This window comes from Suricata suricatta, chromosome 3, assembly GCF_006229205.1.
Source record: "Suricata suricatta isolate VVHF042 chromosome 3, meerkat_22Aug2017_6uvM2_HiC, whole genome shotgun sequence".
In the NCBI taxonomy this organism is placed as follows: domain Eukaryota; kingdom Metazoa; phylum Chordata; class Mammalia; order Carnivora; family Herpestidae; genus Suricata; species Suricata suricatta.
In genome coordinates, this window is record NC_043702.1 from 150,553,691 (window position 1) to 150,571,771 (window position 18,081).

Sequence of the window (18,081 nt, forward strand, 5' to 3'; positions counted from 1 at the left end):
CGCCGCCGCCGCACCAGGACAGCAGCGAGCGGCTGAGGCCAGCCGGGGAGGAGAGGAGGGCGGCCCAGGGCGCCGGCGGCCCGGCCTGCTCTGGCTCAGCGCCCCGGGCTGCGTCCACCTGCCCCAGCCAACACCCTTCTTCCACCCCAGGTAGGTGCCAATGGCTTTTGTCTCCTCCAGTCCAGGGGGCTTCCTGGCGCCCCCCCCCCCCCGCACCTGGGGCAGGGGCTGCGGCTCAGATTCTTTGCAACTTGGGAGGGGGTAGGGGCAGAGCAGGAGCCCTGGCCGCTGGGGGCCCCTCTCAGTTCTCACCCCAGCCCCTTGGTGGCCACAGGACGGGAGGTCCTCTCCACCCTGTCTACGTGGGTGGCATCCTACAGGGCCCTGGTAGGCTCAGCCTGGCCGGGAGGCTGGACCCCAGCGGTGTCCAGGAATTCCAGAATTCCAGCCGGTGTCCAGGAATTCCAGAATTCCAGCCGGCAGCAACACCTGCCGGCAGACAGGGCAGCTCCGGGGCCTGCGGGCCCGGGTCCAAGGCCAGATAGTCCACAAGGCGGAGCCCCAGATGCTGGCCTTCCCCCGAGGAGTCCCTGGGTGAAATTGAGCCTGACTGCCCAGACTTGAGGTGGTCCGGAGTGTGCCTCTGCAGGGTGACCTCTTTGCAAAGTCTTGCTTCAGTTCGAGGGGCAGGCTGTGGAAGGGAGACGGGAGAGTGGAACTCAAGTTTGGGCAAAGGCCTGTCCAGGAGTGAGGACTTAGGGAGGAGAAACTGAGGCAAGTCACATCCCAAAGGGTGAGAAGCCTGGACCCCCAGGGCTGAAATTCCTTTTCCTCACTCTACTGCCCCCCCCAAACCCCAACCTTGCCTTTTCCTCAGATCCCTCCCCTCCTCCTCACTGGTGGGAGGGAAGAACTGGTATCAAGTTTGGCTTTCACTCAGGGAAAGGGTGGAAGGGGAGAGGGCTCCGTTTAGGGGGTCCCGAAAGAAAGGGCCATTCTTCTGCCCAGCACCGAGGGGCTTACACTGCCCACCAGAGGTGGCGGCCACGGCCAGTGTCCAGAGCTGAACCCTGTTGTCTTTTCCAGGAGGGATTCCCACGTATGGGGAACGAAGAAGGGGGTGAGGTGACCCCATGCCTGTGGAAGGGGACAGTCCTGGTGCTACATGGGGACAAAGCCAGGACCCTGTAGTGCACACCACTGGGGGCTGAACCTATGTCCCAGGAGGAAAAGCTGTCAGTCAAGGTTAGCTGGAGGTGTGGGAATCCAGGCAGACCCTACTGCCCTTTCTTTCAGCCTGACTCTCCAAGGCTCCCCCAGCTCCCTTCCCAGCCCAGACAGTGTTCTTTTCCCTCTGTTCCGAGTGGGGTGGAGAGGCCCAAATAACCCAGTCTGCTCAGTGAGCTCTTGTTCTCCTTCTGGTCAGCTGTCCAATCTCATCTCCCAACCCTCTGACCAGAGAGACTTTCTGTCCACTTAGCCTCGAATTCCCACTCAGAGACACCAGGTGGGCCACTGGAGATCAAGGGCAGCAGACAGCGGGCCACCTGTGGGAGAGGCTGATGGGCCCCAGCTCCTGGAGCAGGGAAATGGTGTCCTGACCCTGGCCTTGGGAGGAGGGAGTTCTGCTCCTAGAGAAAGCAGCATCCAAGCCTCTCCCCAGGGTGCCTCATCATTAACCCCTTTCTAGCCAGACTGCAGAATCACTTAAGCAAGGCCGTGGCCACAAGGTCAAAGTTATTCCTAATTTCCCCTGGGATCTATCTGGAGTCCTCAGCCAGCAAGAGGGAGATGGGAGGTGAGAAAGATGGGAAAGGGGGCTTCAAAGCCACCCAAGTTTCACCTGCCCTCCCGGTGAGGGAAGCAGAGGCAGGTGCACCGGTGAGGGAAGCAGAGGCAGGTGCACCGAGGAGGAGGAGGTGGGTCCCCTGCTCTTTCCACCACTCTCTCACTCCCCTCCCCCATTCATCTTCTATCCCCCACCTGGCCATGCTCTTCCCTCATGCTCCCTTCCCTGGCTGAGTTTACTCCTCCAGCCTCAGCCCTGCACACAATTGCCCCTGCCAGATTTCACAACTTATGCAACTCCATTCCAGCACCTTCTCTGCCAGCTGTTGTTCAAATAGAGACCCAAGTAGGATGGGCCTCTGTGCTCAACAGGGTGTTTGTACATATTGTCTCTGACTGACCAAGCTTAGTCCTCCGGAGCAAGTACACAGAAGGGGGGCCTCCAAGGCATCCTTTCTGACTCTGAGGCCATGAGGGAAACAATACATTTGGGGTGGGTAGAAGGATGTATGTGTCCTACCCCAATCCCAGAAATGTCCTCAAGCCAAATGGGTATGAGAAAGCATATCTCAAAGACAATCTCTAAAAAAAAAAAAAAAAAAAAAAAAAAAAGACAATCTCTGAACCCTAGAGTGGGTGGGAGAGATTCCTAGGGCAGAACCAGGGGATTGAACGAGAGGTGAGTGACACAAAGGGAAAGGAGGACCAGAGCAAAGGATATTCTGATGAAGCAGGAAGGGTTGACATTAGACTGTTTGAGGCACCTCCAAGCCAGGAAAATGAGCCATGAGGAGGTAGGGCAATGTTCTCTCCAGTGACTCTTAAAGGCTCTGGAGACTGGGGTCTGGCCCACGGTTAGGGAGCCCTGACCGGAGGTGGAGGTAGGGCTGGGGGCCCTGTAAGTTCCCTCCAGCCCCAGGTTATGCTCTTTGACATGGTAACAGGGGGTGGGACATCCTTTCCCTTCCCTCCTGTAGAACAGCCACCTCTCATTTAAAAAAATTTTTTCTAATGTTTTATTTATTTTTGAGAGAGTGAGAGAGACAGCATGAGCAGGAGGATGGTCAGAGAGAGAGGGAGATACAGAATCTGAAGTAGGCTCCAGGCTCTGTGCTAGCTGTCAGCACAGAGCCTGACACAGGGCTCGAACCCACGAACAGTGAGATCATGACCTGAGCCGAAGCCAGACGCTCAACTGATTGAGCCACCCACGCACCCCTCATTTTTCTGAACCACCCTAATCTAGACCAATCTCCCCCACTCGCCTCGTCCTGGGTTTTGTTAACCTGAAACAATCAAGGGAGTTTCCATGGGTTCTGTGCCCTGATGGTAATCAGCCTGGAGTAAAGAGATCTTTTCTTTGGTTTAATGAGTCCTGTTGCTACAAAATGAGCCCATATTTCCATGTTTCTCCTAAAGAAGATGCAAAGGTGTGTGATGTTCTCCCCCAGCACCCACCACACTCTATCCCAGGACAGGCCCAAGCATCCCCCAAGATCCTTCTCATCTAGTGAGCACCCCCCACCCCATCCCACCACACACACACACACACACACACACCCCACCTCCCATCCGGACAAATGAACGTGCTGGGTCTCCTCTGGCTCTAACCCGCATCCTCTCAATGTTTGCCTAGACCAATAGGCCCCCCATCCTGCCTCTGGCTGGAGGAGCCCCGGGAGCCACAGTTAATCTGGGCCCCTGAGCAGAAATTAGCCTGTGGTGCAGAGGAGGTTTGAACCCACCCCCACCAGGCTTGGCCCTGAAGCAGCCAGGAACTGTCCTGGAATTGAGAGTGGGGGAGTCTCCTCTCTGCAGACATCAGAGGACATGCAGAAATTTGTCTGCTAATTTCCTCCTGCTGTGGTTCTCTGGAACCAAGGTGAAACACTCATCCTTACTCCTGGCCTCCCAAAAAGGAATGGTCCTTCCAAAGCCCTCGCTCAATCTGCCCCAGTCTTCACTGGCAGGCAAGTGGGGGACACTTGGGTCTGGGAGCAACTTGCCCCATGTCCTGAGCTCCTCCCAGAAGGACGCAAGGCTCTCCCTTCTGTCCACTCCCCACGTTGAGGTTTCTCTCCAGTGAAGAAGGCCAGGGCAGGAGACCCAGAGACTCCAGGCTGCGGGTGAAGGGCCAGACTCTGGGTTTGGAAAACTCAGACTCGTTAGCCCGGGGTCACAGCTCTCCCCAGAGGGTGCACTGGCTGGGGCCTCAAACTCAGTTGCTAGTACCAAGAACCTGCAGAGAAAACTGAGGGGTGGGAAGGGAGGGGGCTGGGGAGAGACCCAGTTAGTTGCACGGCTCCCCTGCCCCCACCCAGTCCCTTTCCCCCCACTGGGGACTGAGAAGGTCCTTATCCCACTCAAATCTGTCCTAAGGACCTCCTCCAACTCAGGGCACCAGCCTTTCCCACCAAGGCCTTTCCGCCACAGCCCTCCTGCCACACCTAGCCCGTGGCCCCATCAGGCCACTGCAGACCTCTGTCCCTCCAGAGAAGCTCGGACTGTTTCAGACCTTCCTGGAAGACAAGGGTCCCATCCCAGGTGGCAATTCCCTTCCCAGGCAGAGTCCACTCCCATCCTGGACCCCGCGGGCAGGAGCTCGGGGTGGATGAGAGAAGCACCTGCTGGGAGCACTGGCTCAGGCGCTCTCCTGCACACATGCTATCTGGACGCGGCTTGGGGTGTCCCTGTGCCCGTGTCTGGGGTGGCCTGCTTGCTGGTGCTTCCCTGGGCCCGCTGCACCTGTAGGGCACGGGGGAAGAGTGCACCTGCCCAGGGTGGCTGTGGGAGTGTGTCAGTGCCCTAAACACTTGTGAGTGCAGCCCAGATGTCATGACCGTGGGGAGTGAGTCTGACTCAGGCAGCGTCTAGGGACACGGGTGTGCAGGAGCCCATGCTGGAGGTTCTGTGAGGATTGTCCGTGGTAAGATCTGATCTTTTCTGAGTACTTACTATGGGCCAGGAATGCAGCTGACTTCCCAAGAGTCTCTGCTTGAGCCCGTTTTGCAGGTGGGAGACTGAGGCTTGGAGAGGTTAGGTAACGAATGTTAGAGCCAGGGTTCTACTAGTCACTTATATACTAGGGTTTCACTAGTTAGTAAGGGCCAGGCCTGTTGGCACAGGAAACCACTGTACTGTGCCACAGGACCCAGTGGGGCTGACCAGAAGGACCTGCAGTGTTTGTTGGCTTCTAATAAGTCACTTGTCTCTGCCCTCACCTGGGCTCCAAACTCCCCTTTACCCCACCACCAGCCATCTAAAAGTCACCAAGTCCTTCAATACTCAAATCTCCAGTATCCAGGGGGAAGGAGAGGCAGAGTCGGGGCCAGAAGCTGGGGGTTCCAAGGTGTAGCATTTAGACAGAGTGTATCTTTAATTTTCTGACTGGTTCTGTGCCAGGGTCCTCAGCTCAGAACACCCTGTCGCGTGCTAGAGTTCCGCTCACAGGCTGCCTTCCTGTCACCGTCCCCCAGGCCTTTGGTTTCCAATTCAGCCTACCCCCCTTGGTGCCCCTGAGCCCCCAAGTAGCCTGTTCCCCTGTATGCCAGTGCTTCACGGGACCAGGCCCGGATGGTGACAGCCTGTGTCTGCCTGTGCCAGCCCGTGCCCGCCGGTGCCAGCCTGCACCTCTGCACCAGGGCAGCTGGCCTGGGCCAGGCTTGGCTGGCTCAGGGCTCAGAGGGCCGGCTCTGGGCCTGGCATAGGGCCACTCCTGCCTTGCTCATGATAGAAAGGCATCCTTTGCCCTGGACATTCTATCTAGAATGTGCCATGGGGCAGATGGCACAGGGAGACCACTGGGCTACACTTGGTGGGTCAGGAGGCTCTGCAAAGGCAGTGCTTTCATTGCTTTCTTCCCAGTGCTTAGCACAGTGCCTGGTGTGTGTGTGTGTGTGTGTGTGTGTGTGTGTGTGTGTGTGTGTTCGCACAAGGCCTTGGCACACAGAGGAGCTCAATGTACTCCCGATTGGGCTAACTGGTCTCTAGTGCTCCCCAAAGGCCACTCCAGGAGCACCCCATCCCAGCCCTTCCCCAACCCCTCTCTCTTCTGAGACTGCAGGTCTCAGTCCCCAGAGGATGCCCAGGGCCCTTCAGCCCGAGGTGACTGATAAACGTCTGGATTAAAGTGAACTGTAGAGTGAGCAGTGGGATTGTGTTATTCGTGATGTAAGTGATAACGGACATTCTGACCACTGGGGGTGAGGAGTGCCCAGGGTGAGTGATCTTCCTGGTGGATCACGGAGAAACAAGGCAGGAACTGGGTCGTCACGCCCTGTGCTGGGTGAGGACACACACACACACACACACACACACACGCGCGCGCGTGAGCACACATTCTCACCAGCTCCACTGGTGGGCGGCAGCGGACCTGTGCCTCGAAGTCTCCAGCCCCAGCTCCAGGCCCAGCTCCCCAGTCATCTGTCTCTGCTTTGTGCAATGTAAGTGCCTGGAGCGGAGCTCCTCCCCGAGTCCGCACCCTGCCCCCTCCCTGAGCACCCAGGACTGGCAGGCAGACAAAGAGCAGGAAGCAAACAATGATTGAGCACCTTCTCTGTGCCAGGCTTCATTCAGGATGCGGTGCACGAGCACCACGGGCGTTTTCAAACTTTTGGGGGCCGGGGAAGCCTCTATTTAAAGGGAACTTCCAGGAGATGAAGCCGGTATCAGTGGAGGTGCTCTGGCAGAAGCGGGGAAAGGATCTGGAGCACTATCCTCTCTCCCTTCCCTCATCCAAACCATGACCCCAGGGCACCTCCAAATAGCCAGAGACTTTCTGCAGGGTGCGCCATTGCCTCAATGAACATTCAGAACAGCCTGTGAAGTGGTCCATGGAGAAAAATGAGCCTCCACCAGGAGGAGTGACTTGTCCAGGCTCACAAAGCTGTGAGGGGATGAAGCACCATCACTGACTTCCCCTGTGGATTCCGAAGCCTGTGATGGCTCACAGTGCCCCAGGGGCTCCTGGTCAGGAGGACAGCTCCCTGCATCTGTACAGTATCCAGGGCCATACTTCTAGATTCTTCCATGACTAAACACCCTGCTGACCCTAGAGACCTGAAGGGATGTGTGTGTGTGTGTGTGTGTGTGTGTGTGTGTGTGTGTGTGTGACCCTGTGCGTCCACTGGCTGCAGGGGCATATAGCCCCAGCCGTTCTCCATCTGTTGGATGGGACACACAAGTAACAGGGCACCTTGCTAGGCACGGGTGACACCAGGAGAAAGGAGCAGGTGCCTGCCCTTGGGGAGCTTGCAAGCTTCTAACTGGAGGCAGACACCCACACCCCACACCCCCCCGAGTGGGCGCTAAGGGTCTGGTCAAGAGCGGAGCTGACATCTAACCGTGTGCACGTGGGGGCATCTTCCCGGCGAGTGCAGGATTTCTGGGTTCAAGTCTAAAGGTGAAAGTGGCAAGGACAGAGAAGGGTGCATAGTTGTGGCTTCCTGACAAAGGGAAGTGGATATGAGGCCAGGGACTGGGGCCGAGGAGGGAGCACCCTATGTTGAAACACCACTCCCTACCTCCACCCCCACTGACACCCAGCTCTCAGCCTTAACAGCCCGCCACCCCCAGCCCTGCAACCCTGGGACGAGTTCTCTCTACCCCTCCTCCAGCTTCTTCAGGGACAGCTCTGGCTGTCCAAGAGGCAGAGAAAGGTTGTGGGTGGCCAGAAGTTGATGTTTAAAACAGTTTGGGAGGGGTCCCTGGGGGGTTCAGTGGTTAAGCGTCCGACTTCAGCTCAGGTCATGATCTCACAGTTTGTGGGTTCAAGCCCCGCATCAGGCTCTGTGCTGACAGATTGGAGCCTGGAACCTGCTTCGGATTCTGTGTCTCCCTCTCTCTCTGACCCTCCCCTGCTCATGCTCTGTCTCTGTCTCTCAATAACAAATTAAAAATGTTTAAGAAAAACATTTTAAAGGGTTTGGGAGCCCTGCCGTGAGACAGGGTGATACTGAGCTTGGTATTGGTCTTCACACCCTGCCCTAGCCCCAGGGGCCTGCAACCTGCCTTCACACACACACACACACACACACACACACACACACACACACACACCTGCCTTCTCCCGCCCCCATCCAGGGGACAGCATTCCCAGAGGCCACCCTGAACCTTCAGTCAGGGAGCACTGCAGTCTCAGACTTGGAAGGGACCTTAGAGCGCCCATTTTACAGATGAAGGCACTCAGACCCACAGATAATGTGGGTCTTGCCGCCAGGCGGTGGAGGGCTCTGCCCCCACTGCCCCCAGTCCCAGTCCCCTCCTCCTCCGCAGGATTCTAGAAAGCCACAAGGCAGAGAAGCAGAATCTGCATCTGGGTTACCTGCTTCCTGTAGCAGCTCTGACGGGGAGCCCTGGGGGCCCAGTGACCCAGTCTCCCTCTATAACCGAAAAGCAGACCCCTGAGATTCCACACTTCCGCCCAGACCTCAGAATGCCAGCCCGGAAATGGGGGGTAGACAGAAAGGCTGGCCCTGCCCACCCCTCACAGGATGAGGCCCCTCTCCCCTTCCAATGGAGGGGAGCTCTGACTTGCTCTGGGTACCCTGACCTGGGGGAGAGTTTCTCCAGAGCTCCAGCATTTAACCAAGTCCGCTCTGGGAGCCTCAGTAACTCTTCATCCCAGAGGGCCTGGCGGCCCTTTAGTCCATCCAGTCGGGGAGCACTGCTGCTGGGGTCCAAGGTCATGGCTTCATGCTACGTACTACCTAAGTGCCTCACCTGGGGGCCCAGGTGGGAGGGTGGGAATGGACCAGTGTGACTCCTCCTTGCTGCTGGAAAAACAAGGAAGGGGGTGCCTGGGGGCTTAGTGGGCCGAGTCTGACTCTTGATTTTGGCTCAGGTCATAATCTCATGGTTTGTGGAATCAAGCCCTGCATCAGGCTCTGTGCTGACAGCTCTCTTGCTCGCTCCCTCGCTCGTGCGCACTCTCTCTCTCAAAATAAATAAATAAACATTCAAAAAACTAAATAAGGAAGGTCCCAGAGGGGCTTATCGCTCCCCACCCAGGCAGCTGAGGGAGTCAGGGGCTGGGAGATTGGGCCCCAAATCCTGGAAGGTGTTCCCCACCCCCACGCCGTTCTCTTCTGGACCCTACAGAGCTGTTGCGGAGTGAGGAGCAGGTGGGTTCTTGCCTCCCAATTAGCCACTGATTTCACTTCCTGAGCCAACCCCTGCTGGCTGCAGGAGTGGGGGGGCATATACAGGGCAGAGCCAGACTCCCAGGAGGCCATAGTAGCACTCAGCCTGGGAAGAGCTCCTCACTAACAGCCAAGCCTCTTCCCCCCGGGGCCCTGGGGAGGTTGAACGCAGAGCAATTCCAGCCTCTTTCCAGGCTGGAGCGGGGCGGGGCGGGGGGGGGGGATAAAAATAGTGCAGACCCAGGAGGTGGGAGGGGCGCTCCTCGACTCAGAGTCCTCCCCATCCTCTGCCTCTGCAGGTCCTTTTCAGCCTCCAGCTGGACTCTCCCCTCCACAAGCTGAGCCTCCTCTCCTCAGCTCCCCATCTCTGCCCAGAATGCTCACCATGGGGACACCCACCAGGAGGAAGTCACACCTGCTGCTGCTGCTTGTGGCTGTGGCCCTTGTCTCCTCTCCAGGTAAGAGGGTTCCTCTGGGATCCAAAGTCCAGTAGGATGATTATCTCATTATATCACGGCTATTATTTTAGCGATGACTTCAGAAATCATGGATTCTGCACTGCCACGGCACTTAGATTTCTGAGGCCCATTCCTCTGCTAAAATTTTCCCATTTGTGGATCTTACCTTCCCCTTGAGGTTAGAAGGAATGAGTCTCCACCATAATATAGGTGGAAGAAGCATGATCCAGAGAGGGTAAGTGACGTGCCTTGGGCACACAACAAGATTATGATACAGTTGGGTCTCCGTGGTATCGGCTCTGAGCCACAGCCTCTGAGGAGCTGTGCTGTCCAATATGGTGGCCGCATGAAACTATTACACTGGGATTAAATTCAAATTTAAAATTAGTCCTTCACTTACACAAACCACATATTGGATAGCACAGATTATAGAACATTGCCATCATCACAGAAAGTTCTCCTGGACGGCACTGCTCTAGCATCCCCTGACTTGATGAGATGGGGATCAGTACCATGAAACCCGAGGAGGGCTCCCCAGGGCCAGCTGCAGCCTGGCAGAGGGACCTAGTGTGGGGCAGGATGTGAAGAGACATGAAGCAGAGCAGGGGGTGGCCTTTTGCCCAAAGGGACCCAAGCAGAGGATCCCATCCCAAGGGTGCTGTGAGGTAGGGAGAGGGGAGGAGGGAGGCTGGCAGAAGAGGGCAGTGCGGGCCCAGAAGGAGGTACCAGAGACCCAGCCTGTCCGAGAGCCAGGGGGGAGGTCCCCCACTCCCTGCTGCTGCACTGAGGGGCCTGCTGGGACCACCACCCCGGCCTCTCTGCCCTGACCCCCATCCCAGATCAATAGATGCTTCTTTTCTCCTTAAAGATCTTCGTGGAAGAAAAAGGACCCATCCCCCACCACCGTTCTGAGGTCTAGCAGCCTCTGACTCTGCCTCCCCACCCCACACTCTCTGCAAGGCTGCAGCCAGCACATTCGAGGTCCTCTGTCCCACCAGGGTAGGACCCCACTGGCACACTTTCAGATGTTTTCACCCCATCTTAACTTCCTTCCAGTCCTGTACCCAAGTCAGTGAGGCTGGTAGGAAATAGAGCCGACCCAGAGGCTGGAGGGGGGCCTCTTAGCCCCCCCACTCTCAAGCCTAGCTACCTGTGCCTGGGGCCCACCAGCAAGCCAGGGGAGCTGCTGGGATGGAGAGTCCCGGATGCGCAGAGCAGGAGACAGCCACCCCACAGTGGAGGGGAGCCTGGGGTCCTCAGCACCGCCCCAGGGAAGACTCAGTACTGGGACCACATCATCGGAGGCAGGCGGTGTGGGCAGCCGCAGGGCTCTCAGACCCAGAGGTGCAGGAAAGCCCAGGGAGAAGGGCCCTGGTCTGCCACATTCCGAGTTCCAGAGACACGAGTAGAACATCCCATTGCCTGTTCTCACCCGTCACAGAAAAGTGTCTGGGCTCTGGGTTCACCTAGCCAACGTGCTGTGGACCCCTGGTCCCCGGGGAAAGAAAGGCAGCAAGGAAGCCCCTCCACACTCTCATCTCTCCAGCGCCTTCTTCTGCCTTCTTCTGTGAGCTTCCTAAAGCCCATGTTCGCGGACGGGGCAGCAGAGTTGCCAGAACAGGGAATTGGGAGAGAATCAGAAACAGGGCCAGCAAGGAGGGGTGGCCTTGTCTGGGAGCACGCGCGGATGGATGTGTGGGTTTGCGTGAGCGCAGCCTTAGCTGGAGGTGTGGGGTGAACGAGAGCATGTTTGTGGATGTTTAAGAGGGTGGCAATGTGAGCAGGCTGTGGTGTGGACCGGGTGCTACCTTTGGGGGCATGACGAATGTGCATGAAAAGCCTTACAGCAAGTGTGATGGCTCTCGAGCCCAGCTGCCCATCCGAGTGCCCACGGCGCATTCCGACTCAGCACCTCTGGGATGGGACAGGGTCTCTGATGGTTCTGATGGGCAAGTGAGGTCAAGAATCATGGACACTGTGGTTAAGGATGCTGGCTGTGGGTGAGGCTGGCCAGGGTCCAACCCCATGGATCTGTTCCTCCTTGCTGTGCGATTTGGAGCAAGTGATTTAACTTTCCTAAATCTCAGTTTCCCCATGAGTTAAATGAGGAAATGGCAATACCTGTCTCGTAAGGAGGTTATGCGCAAGAAATATAGGGCATGAGATCCGATAAACGGCATGCACTCGATAAAGAGCACCTGTTTTTATTATTATGAATTTATGGACATATATAAATAAGCACACATGGATGTGTGTAGCTGGCTGTATCTGGGAACAGATGTGTGCATAAATGCCTGTCTGACGACTGGAATAGCTCAGAGAGGTAAGTGTGCATGTGTAGTGTGTGTGTGTGTGTGTGTGTGTGTGTGTGTGTGTGTGTGTGTGTGAGGAAGTGTGCGTAGGTGAGAGGTGTGGAAATGTGCATATGGGGTTGAGGGCATGGACATGGCTGAGTGCAGGGGACAAAGCTTTTTCAGGAGGAAAGCGTCTCAGAGCACCAATGTGCCGCAGACCCATTCAGCACCCCCCCATTGCCCACAGCATTACTGGAAGCTGCTATCATACAAGGTGGTTCCCAGCAGCCTGGCAGCCCCCATCACCCCTCCTTTCTCTCCCATCCTGACAGCCCCAGCTGGGGCAGGGGTCCCTACCCTCCACCACCATCATTAACTTGGGATTAAGCTGAGCTTTCCAACTGAGATGATACTGCTGTCCCCCCCCCCCCCGCCCCGCCCCGCCAGGGCGTCAGGGAGGGATAGTGATGGGTGGCGGGGCGGGGGAGGGGTTGCCATTTCAGGGAGCCCTGCCTCCTTCCTCATTCTGAGAGCTGCATAACAGCTGCCCTCATTCCCCGGGGGGGACCCGGGCTTGGCCTCAGCTGTGGCATGGGGGTGGGGGTGTACCCCCCACCCCTGGAACAGGGCTGACAGCTGGATGCACTGGGAGAGGAGGCACTAATTGGTTAATGGGGATCCCAGCCCCCACAACCCACCGAGGAGGGCCTGAAATCAGCTGGATTGTGGGGTCGGAGCCAATTAGGGGTGGCCTGGCTCCTGTTTGACACCGCAAAGGCGAAGCACGGCCGGCCCCAGGAGTCGGCAAAGTGAGCCCACTCCCCACCCCGGTGGGAAGGCAAGTGTGAGGCACTGGTCTCCATGCCTCAATGTCCCCTGCCCTGGTGCATAAAGAAGCATCCACCCCTGGAGGGGGCCAGGCATGAAAACTACATTTGCTAAAGAAATTCGAGAGACCGGGGTCTAGACCTGCGTGTGCCACAGACTTGCCTTGTGACCATGTGAGAGTCGCTCCCTTTTCTGGGCCCCTCTTTCTTGAATTATCACACAGGACTTGTATAAAAATGCTCCCAACGCAACCCGCACACCCTCCACCCACCACAGAGCCTTCCTTCTTCCCCTGAACTCCGCCCCGCCCCCTGCTTGGGTCCAGCAGACATTTTCAGAGCACACACCCTCAGCCAGACTGAACCCTCCTAGAGACCCTGGTAGGTGAGTTTGTATTCTTTCCATTTCACAGGTGAAGATGTTGAGGCTCAGAAAGGGTCTATAACAGCTAATAAGCCGAGAGCCAGAGCACTGGCTGTTGGCCAGAAGGAGCATTAATGCGGCTCCAGGGACACACATTCTCTCTCTGCCTCCTTAACCCGTGGTTTCCCATGTACCTCACAGCCTGCAGGTCAGCTGCCCCCACTCCGAGGGCCCCTGCATCTGGAACCCCCACCGCTTCTACCGTCCTCACCACCCTGCCCCTCCTTTAGTGCCTCCCTCCCTGGACTGCAGGCCCCTGGAGGAAGAGGGACTGTGTCTTATTCACTTTTGCAACACAGTCCAGCCCAGCGCCAGGTACACAGCAGGTGCTCAATACCTGAGTGTAGGATGGGTGATTGACTCCACGAACTCAGCCAGCGGAACCAGCCAGACCACTGAAATTCAAGTTTGAATTAATTAATATTACGTAAAATTTAAAATTTGGTTTCTCACCTGCACTGGCCACATGTCAAGGGCTTGACCACAGGGGCCGTGGCTACCGTAGTGGCTAGTGCAGAAAACAGAACCCCTCCATCATCGCAGAAAGTTCTGTTGGACAGCAGTGCCCTGCGAAGCCCCAGGCCTGAGGCCGCTGGTGCTGCTCTCGCACCTGCAGCTTGGAGCTCAGCCCGGGGCTCCCCGGCCACTTTTGGGCCCGTCTTTGAAGATCAGCCCCTCGGTCTGCTATTCCCGGAGGAATCCACAGAGGAGAAGGTGACGCTAGCGTGCCGTGCCCGGGCCAGCCCTCCAGCCACCTATAGGTGAGACCCCCCCCCCATGGTGGGTGCCGGGAGGCCCTGAGCCACCGTGAAGTTTGGCCTCACAGCAGCCCTGCCGCCAGGCTGGGTCCAGTCCAGCCACACGGGCTGCAGGAGGCTCTCCTCTGTCCCCGCTGCAGGTGGAAGATGAATGGCACCGAGATGAAGCTGGAGCCAGGGTCCCGCCACCAGCTGGTAGGGGGTAACCTGGTCATCATGAACCCCACCAAAGCCCAGGATGCCGGTGTCTACCAGTGCCTGGCCTCCAACTCAGTGGGCACCATCGTCAGCAGGGAGGCCGTGCTCCGCTTCGGCTGTGAGACCCAAAGGGGTGCCAGGACGCTCCGGGGCAGGGCGGGGCAGGGTGGGAAATAGGGAGCTGGGGAAAGTGTCCGGAAAGGGCAGGTGACTACTTCCCATGGAGGCTGAGCTGGGGGAGGCCCTCAGGCTCGGAGGATGGTGCCCGAGTGCTGGATCTTTACCTCCAGTTCTGCAGGAGTTCTCCAAGGAGGAGAGGGACCATGTGAAAACGCACGAAGGCTGGGGGGTGATGCTGCCCTGTAACCCCCCTGCCCACTACCCAGGTGAGTCGGGACCCTGGCCCAAGGTTGGACAGAGGGCGCAGCGGAGGCTTTGAGCCACTCCACAGAGGAGGGATGAAGGCAAAGGTAGTGAGTGGCCCTTGGGTGCTCTGATCCCTGGGTCCCCAACTCAAAATGATTTTGTGTTTCCATTATGAGTCTGTCATTCTCTAGCTCGGTTCCCTGCCACCTCTTTCAGACTGGGAGCACCCCGAGGGCAGGGGTAAAGTCGCATATTCCTTCCAGGTCTCCCCTCAGCGACAGCTCCCAGCACGGGGCTCTCAGGACTAGGTCTAGGGATCCCCACCCCCAATAGCTGCCCCGTCAGCCCAGCACCCCATGGTTTCCTCAAAGCCCCCACGTCCTACATAGGCCTGTCCTACCGCTGGCTCCTCAATGAGTTCCCCAACTTCATCCCGACGGACGGGCGTCACTTCGTGTCCCAGACCACGGGGAACCTGTACATTGCCCGGACCAACGCCTCAGACCTGGGCAACTACTCCTGCTTGGCCACCAGCCACATGGACTTCTCCACCAAGAGCGTCTTCAGCAAGTTCGCTCAGCTCAACCTGGCGGCGGAAGGTCAGGGTCAGTGGGCGTGGCAGGGAAGAGAGAGCCGAACAGGTCAGCAGACACTGGGGAAGAGGGCTGTCCCTTGGAGGTGGTGAAGAGCAGTTCGCAGAGCCTGGGGTCTGGGGCCTGGATCCTCAGACTCTTGGCCAAGACCCCCCCGGGGAGCAGGGGTCAAGGACAAGTAGGCTCTGAGCTGTGCTGGGACCCTAAGCACCAAGCCTGCCTCACTGGCACCTGATCTGCAAACTCCCTCTCTCCCCAGACACCAGGCTCTTTGCACCCAGCATCAAGGCCCGGTTCCCCGCCGAGACCTATGCGCTGGTAGGACAGCAGGTCACCCTGGAGTGCTTCGCCTTTGGGAAGTGAGTGGTGGAGGAGAGGGGGGTAGGCCAGGGCACAGTCTGTCAGAGCCCCTTAGGGTCATGGGTGACCGCAGGGAGAGGGCAGGTGGAGTCCTGCTTAGTCATCTTGGTACCCTTCACAGGGTCTAGCGGAGTGCTGGACCCACAGTGGGTGGTGACCGCCACTCACTGAGCTCTCTCTCTCTGAGTGAGGCACCATGCACTCCAGGGGCCTGACACACAGCGGGTCCTCCCAGCAACGCATGCCGAGCTCAGACAGCTTACCGAGCACCCCAGGCTGGGGGCAGGTAGCGCCATGTAGGAACCTTAAACTGGCGTGCCAGCTCTGTCACTTGCTGGCTGGGAGACGATGCGTAAACTACTCAACCTCTCTGTGCCTCTGTGTCCTTATTTGTACATAATAATAATAGTACTTGTATGTGATGTGCTTAGCACAGGGCCTGGCATTTAGTAAGTGTTCTGTGGGTGCTAACAGTTATGTTTATAAAAATTGTGATAGAAATCCCCTCTCCTAGAAGGATTCACTGGAACGGGGCTAAGCAAAGAGCAGGTGCTCAAATAAATGTCTGTAGAACAATTAATGTGATGTGTGCATCGGTCCCCTCTTCCCCTATATCTCCTGTGGTAACCCAGGACGTCTCCTGCTTTGTGAAAAGTTACTGGACTTCCAGAAAATTCATATTTAAAGCACATGGAAGGGTAATACCTTAACCCTTTAAGAGTCACTGATACTTCAGTCCATTTTAGTACACAGATTACTAATGACTACAGCCCTTTTGAAAAGTAGAGGCAAAGCCTTGTTGGGGAGAGGGGGGAGGGGACCCCATAAAATCCCAGGTTACAGGCCACTGCTGAGGAGGGCAGTCCAAGAAGAGGCATGGTGGGCACTGCAGGGTGAGTGGGAGGAGCAAGCCAGCTTCAGGGTACAGACCACACAGAAGACCAAGTTCACGGGTGTCACAATTATTGCAGGGGAGAGGAGAGGAGAGAGGTGCCCTACTTCTTGCCACTTTCCCGCCTGTGCTCTGAGCCTGTCTGGAAGAGGCCCCTTCCTTCGCCCTTTCCTCTCTCCCTCTGCCCCCTCCCAGACCCAAGTCCCAGGCCCTCCTCTGCACCCGCATCCCCGCCTGCCCGGCACTCAGGAGGGAATCTGTGTGTGAGAAGCTGCAGGCACAGGGCCAACTACCCAGCACAGCAAACCCGCTCTGGTTTTGTCTTCCCCACCAGCCCTGTCCCTCAGATCAAGTGGCGTAAAGTGGACGGATCCTTGTCCCCGCAGTGGGCCACAGCGGAGCCCACCCTGCAGATACCCAGTGTCAGCTTCGAGGATGAGGGCACCTACGAGTGTGAGGCGGAGAACTCCAAGGGCCGCGACACCGTCCAGGGCCGCATCATCGTGCAGGGTACAGAGCTGGGACCCCTCTCCCCCAGCCTTCACTCGTCCCTGAGGAAGCAGATCCAAAAGTCAGGGAGAAGACTGGGTGGCCCCTTGCTTAAGCCTTCTTGCCCCAGGGTTGCACTGGGGGTGGGAACAGAAGAAGCTAGAACTTCAGTCAGGGTTCCAGAAAGCAATGGAAGGCTTTAGGATGATTTAAGTTGCTCAAATAGCCACTGGCACAGACACAAAGTGCGGACTTTTTTCAGCCGGCTTCTCGAATCCCCCAAACCCTTTCCCGGAATGATGATGGCGCCCGCTGCTGTCTGTCACAGGAATTGTAGCCATGCCGATGGCGCCCTCCGCTGTCTGTTACAGGAACTGTTAGCCCTGAGATCCTGGTCCATTGTGAAAGGGAGGCTCTTTCCAGCTCATCTCCAGCCTTTCTCTCCCTTGCTCCCCACAGCTCAGCCAGAGTGGCTCAAGGTGATCTCCGACATGGAGGCTGACATCGGTTCCAACCTGCGTTGGGGCTGCGCGGCGGCTGGCAAGCCCCGGCCCACAGTGCGCTGGCTGCGGAACGGGGAGCCTCTGGCCTCCCAGGTAGGACAGCCGGGGCTTCCCGCACACCAACCTGGTCCCCTCACCTTTCAGACTCCCTCCACCCAACCCTGCACCACCACTGGCAGCCTCTCTGGGACATTGTCTCTGGGACAATGCGCCTTGGGTGGCTGGTTCTAGGTGCTTCTTTCCACCCCAGATTCACATGGCCACAGACTGGTCAACTGACTGAGTCCTGACTAGAGGGTCTAGAGACCTGGATCCAGGTACAACTCAGTCACAAAATCACTGTGCGGTCCCAAGTAGGTCACCTGGTCCCTCTGACATGCAGGGGGCCTGGGGAACCTCAGTCCTAGGACTCCAGGAGACCCTGAGATGAGACAGGGCATATGAGCCCCTCGGCATGGGAGGGGCGGCCTAGCATCTGTGCTGTGCCCCCCCACCCCCCCACACGTCCCTCCCCCCGTCCCCCATCCACCAGTGATCCTGGTGCCCTTTCCTGCTCAGAACCGCGTCGAGGTGCTGGCTGGGGACCTGCGGTTCTCGAAGCTGAGCCTAGAGGACTCCGGCATGTACCAGTGTGTGGCAGAAAACAAGCATGGGACCATCTATGCCAGTGCTGAGCTGGCCGTGCAAGGTACAGGGCCCAGAGAAGCAGGGGACACACAGACGGGGGCTTAGGAGTTCTGAGTGCCAGCATTTTCCTTTTTTTTTTTTTTTATTTATTTTGAGTGTGGGGAGGGGCAGAGAGAGACAAAGACTCCCAAGCAGGCTCCATGCTGTCAGCGCAGAGACCGATGTGGGGCTTGATCCTACAAACCGTGAGATCATGACCTGAGCCAAAATGAAGAGCCGATGCTCAAGTTACTGAGCCACCCAGGTGCCCCTGAGCTGCGGTATTTCTTTTTTTTTTTTTTAACATTTATTTATTTTTGAGAGAC

The 18,081-nt window shown here is 57.4% G+C and overlaps 1 protein-coding gene across 2 annotated transcripts in view; it reads left to right on the top strand.

Moving 5' to 3' along the window:
* The first annotated feature begins 18 nt into the window (after window positions 1–18).
* Window positions 19–18,081, top strand: part of CNTN2 (contactin 2) — a 32,852-nt gene continuing 14,789 nt past the window's right edge. Inside the window, exons 1-11 of one of the 2 annotated variants that reach the window (XM_029935572.1) lie at window positions 97–150; window positions 1,087–1,245; window positions 9,227–9,385; window positions 13,547–13,691; window positions 13,829–14,004; window positions 14,177–14,272; window positions 14,642–14,851; window positions 15,105–15,204; window positions 16,432–16,607; window positions 17,046–17,182; window positions 17,648–17,777. In XM_029935572.1, coding sequence (XP_029791432.1) covers window positions 9,304–9,385; window positions 13,547–13,691; window positions 13,829–14,004; window positions 14,177–14,272; window positions 14,642–14,851; window positions 15,105–15,204; window positions 16,432–16,607; window positions 17,046–17,182; window positions 17,648–17,777 — 1,252 coding nt within the window. In that variant the 5' untranslated portion in view covers window positions 97–150; window positions 1,087–1,245; window positions 9,227–9,303. Of the gene's footprint in view, window positions 151–1,086; window positions 1,246–9,226; window positions 9,386–13,546; window positions 13,692–13,828; window positions 14,005–14,176; window positions 14,273–14,641; window positions 14,852–15,104; window positions 15,205–16,431; window positions 16,608–17,045; window positions 17,183–17,647; window positions 17,778–18,081 lie in introns of both variants that reach the window. The other variant, XM_029935573.1, reaches the window with a different exon arrangement.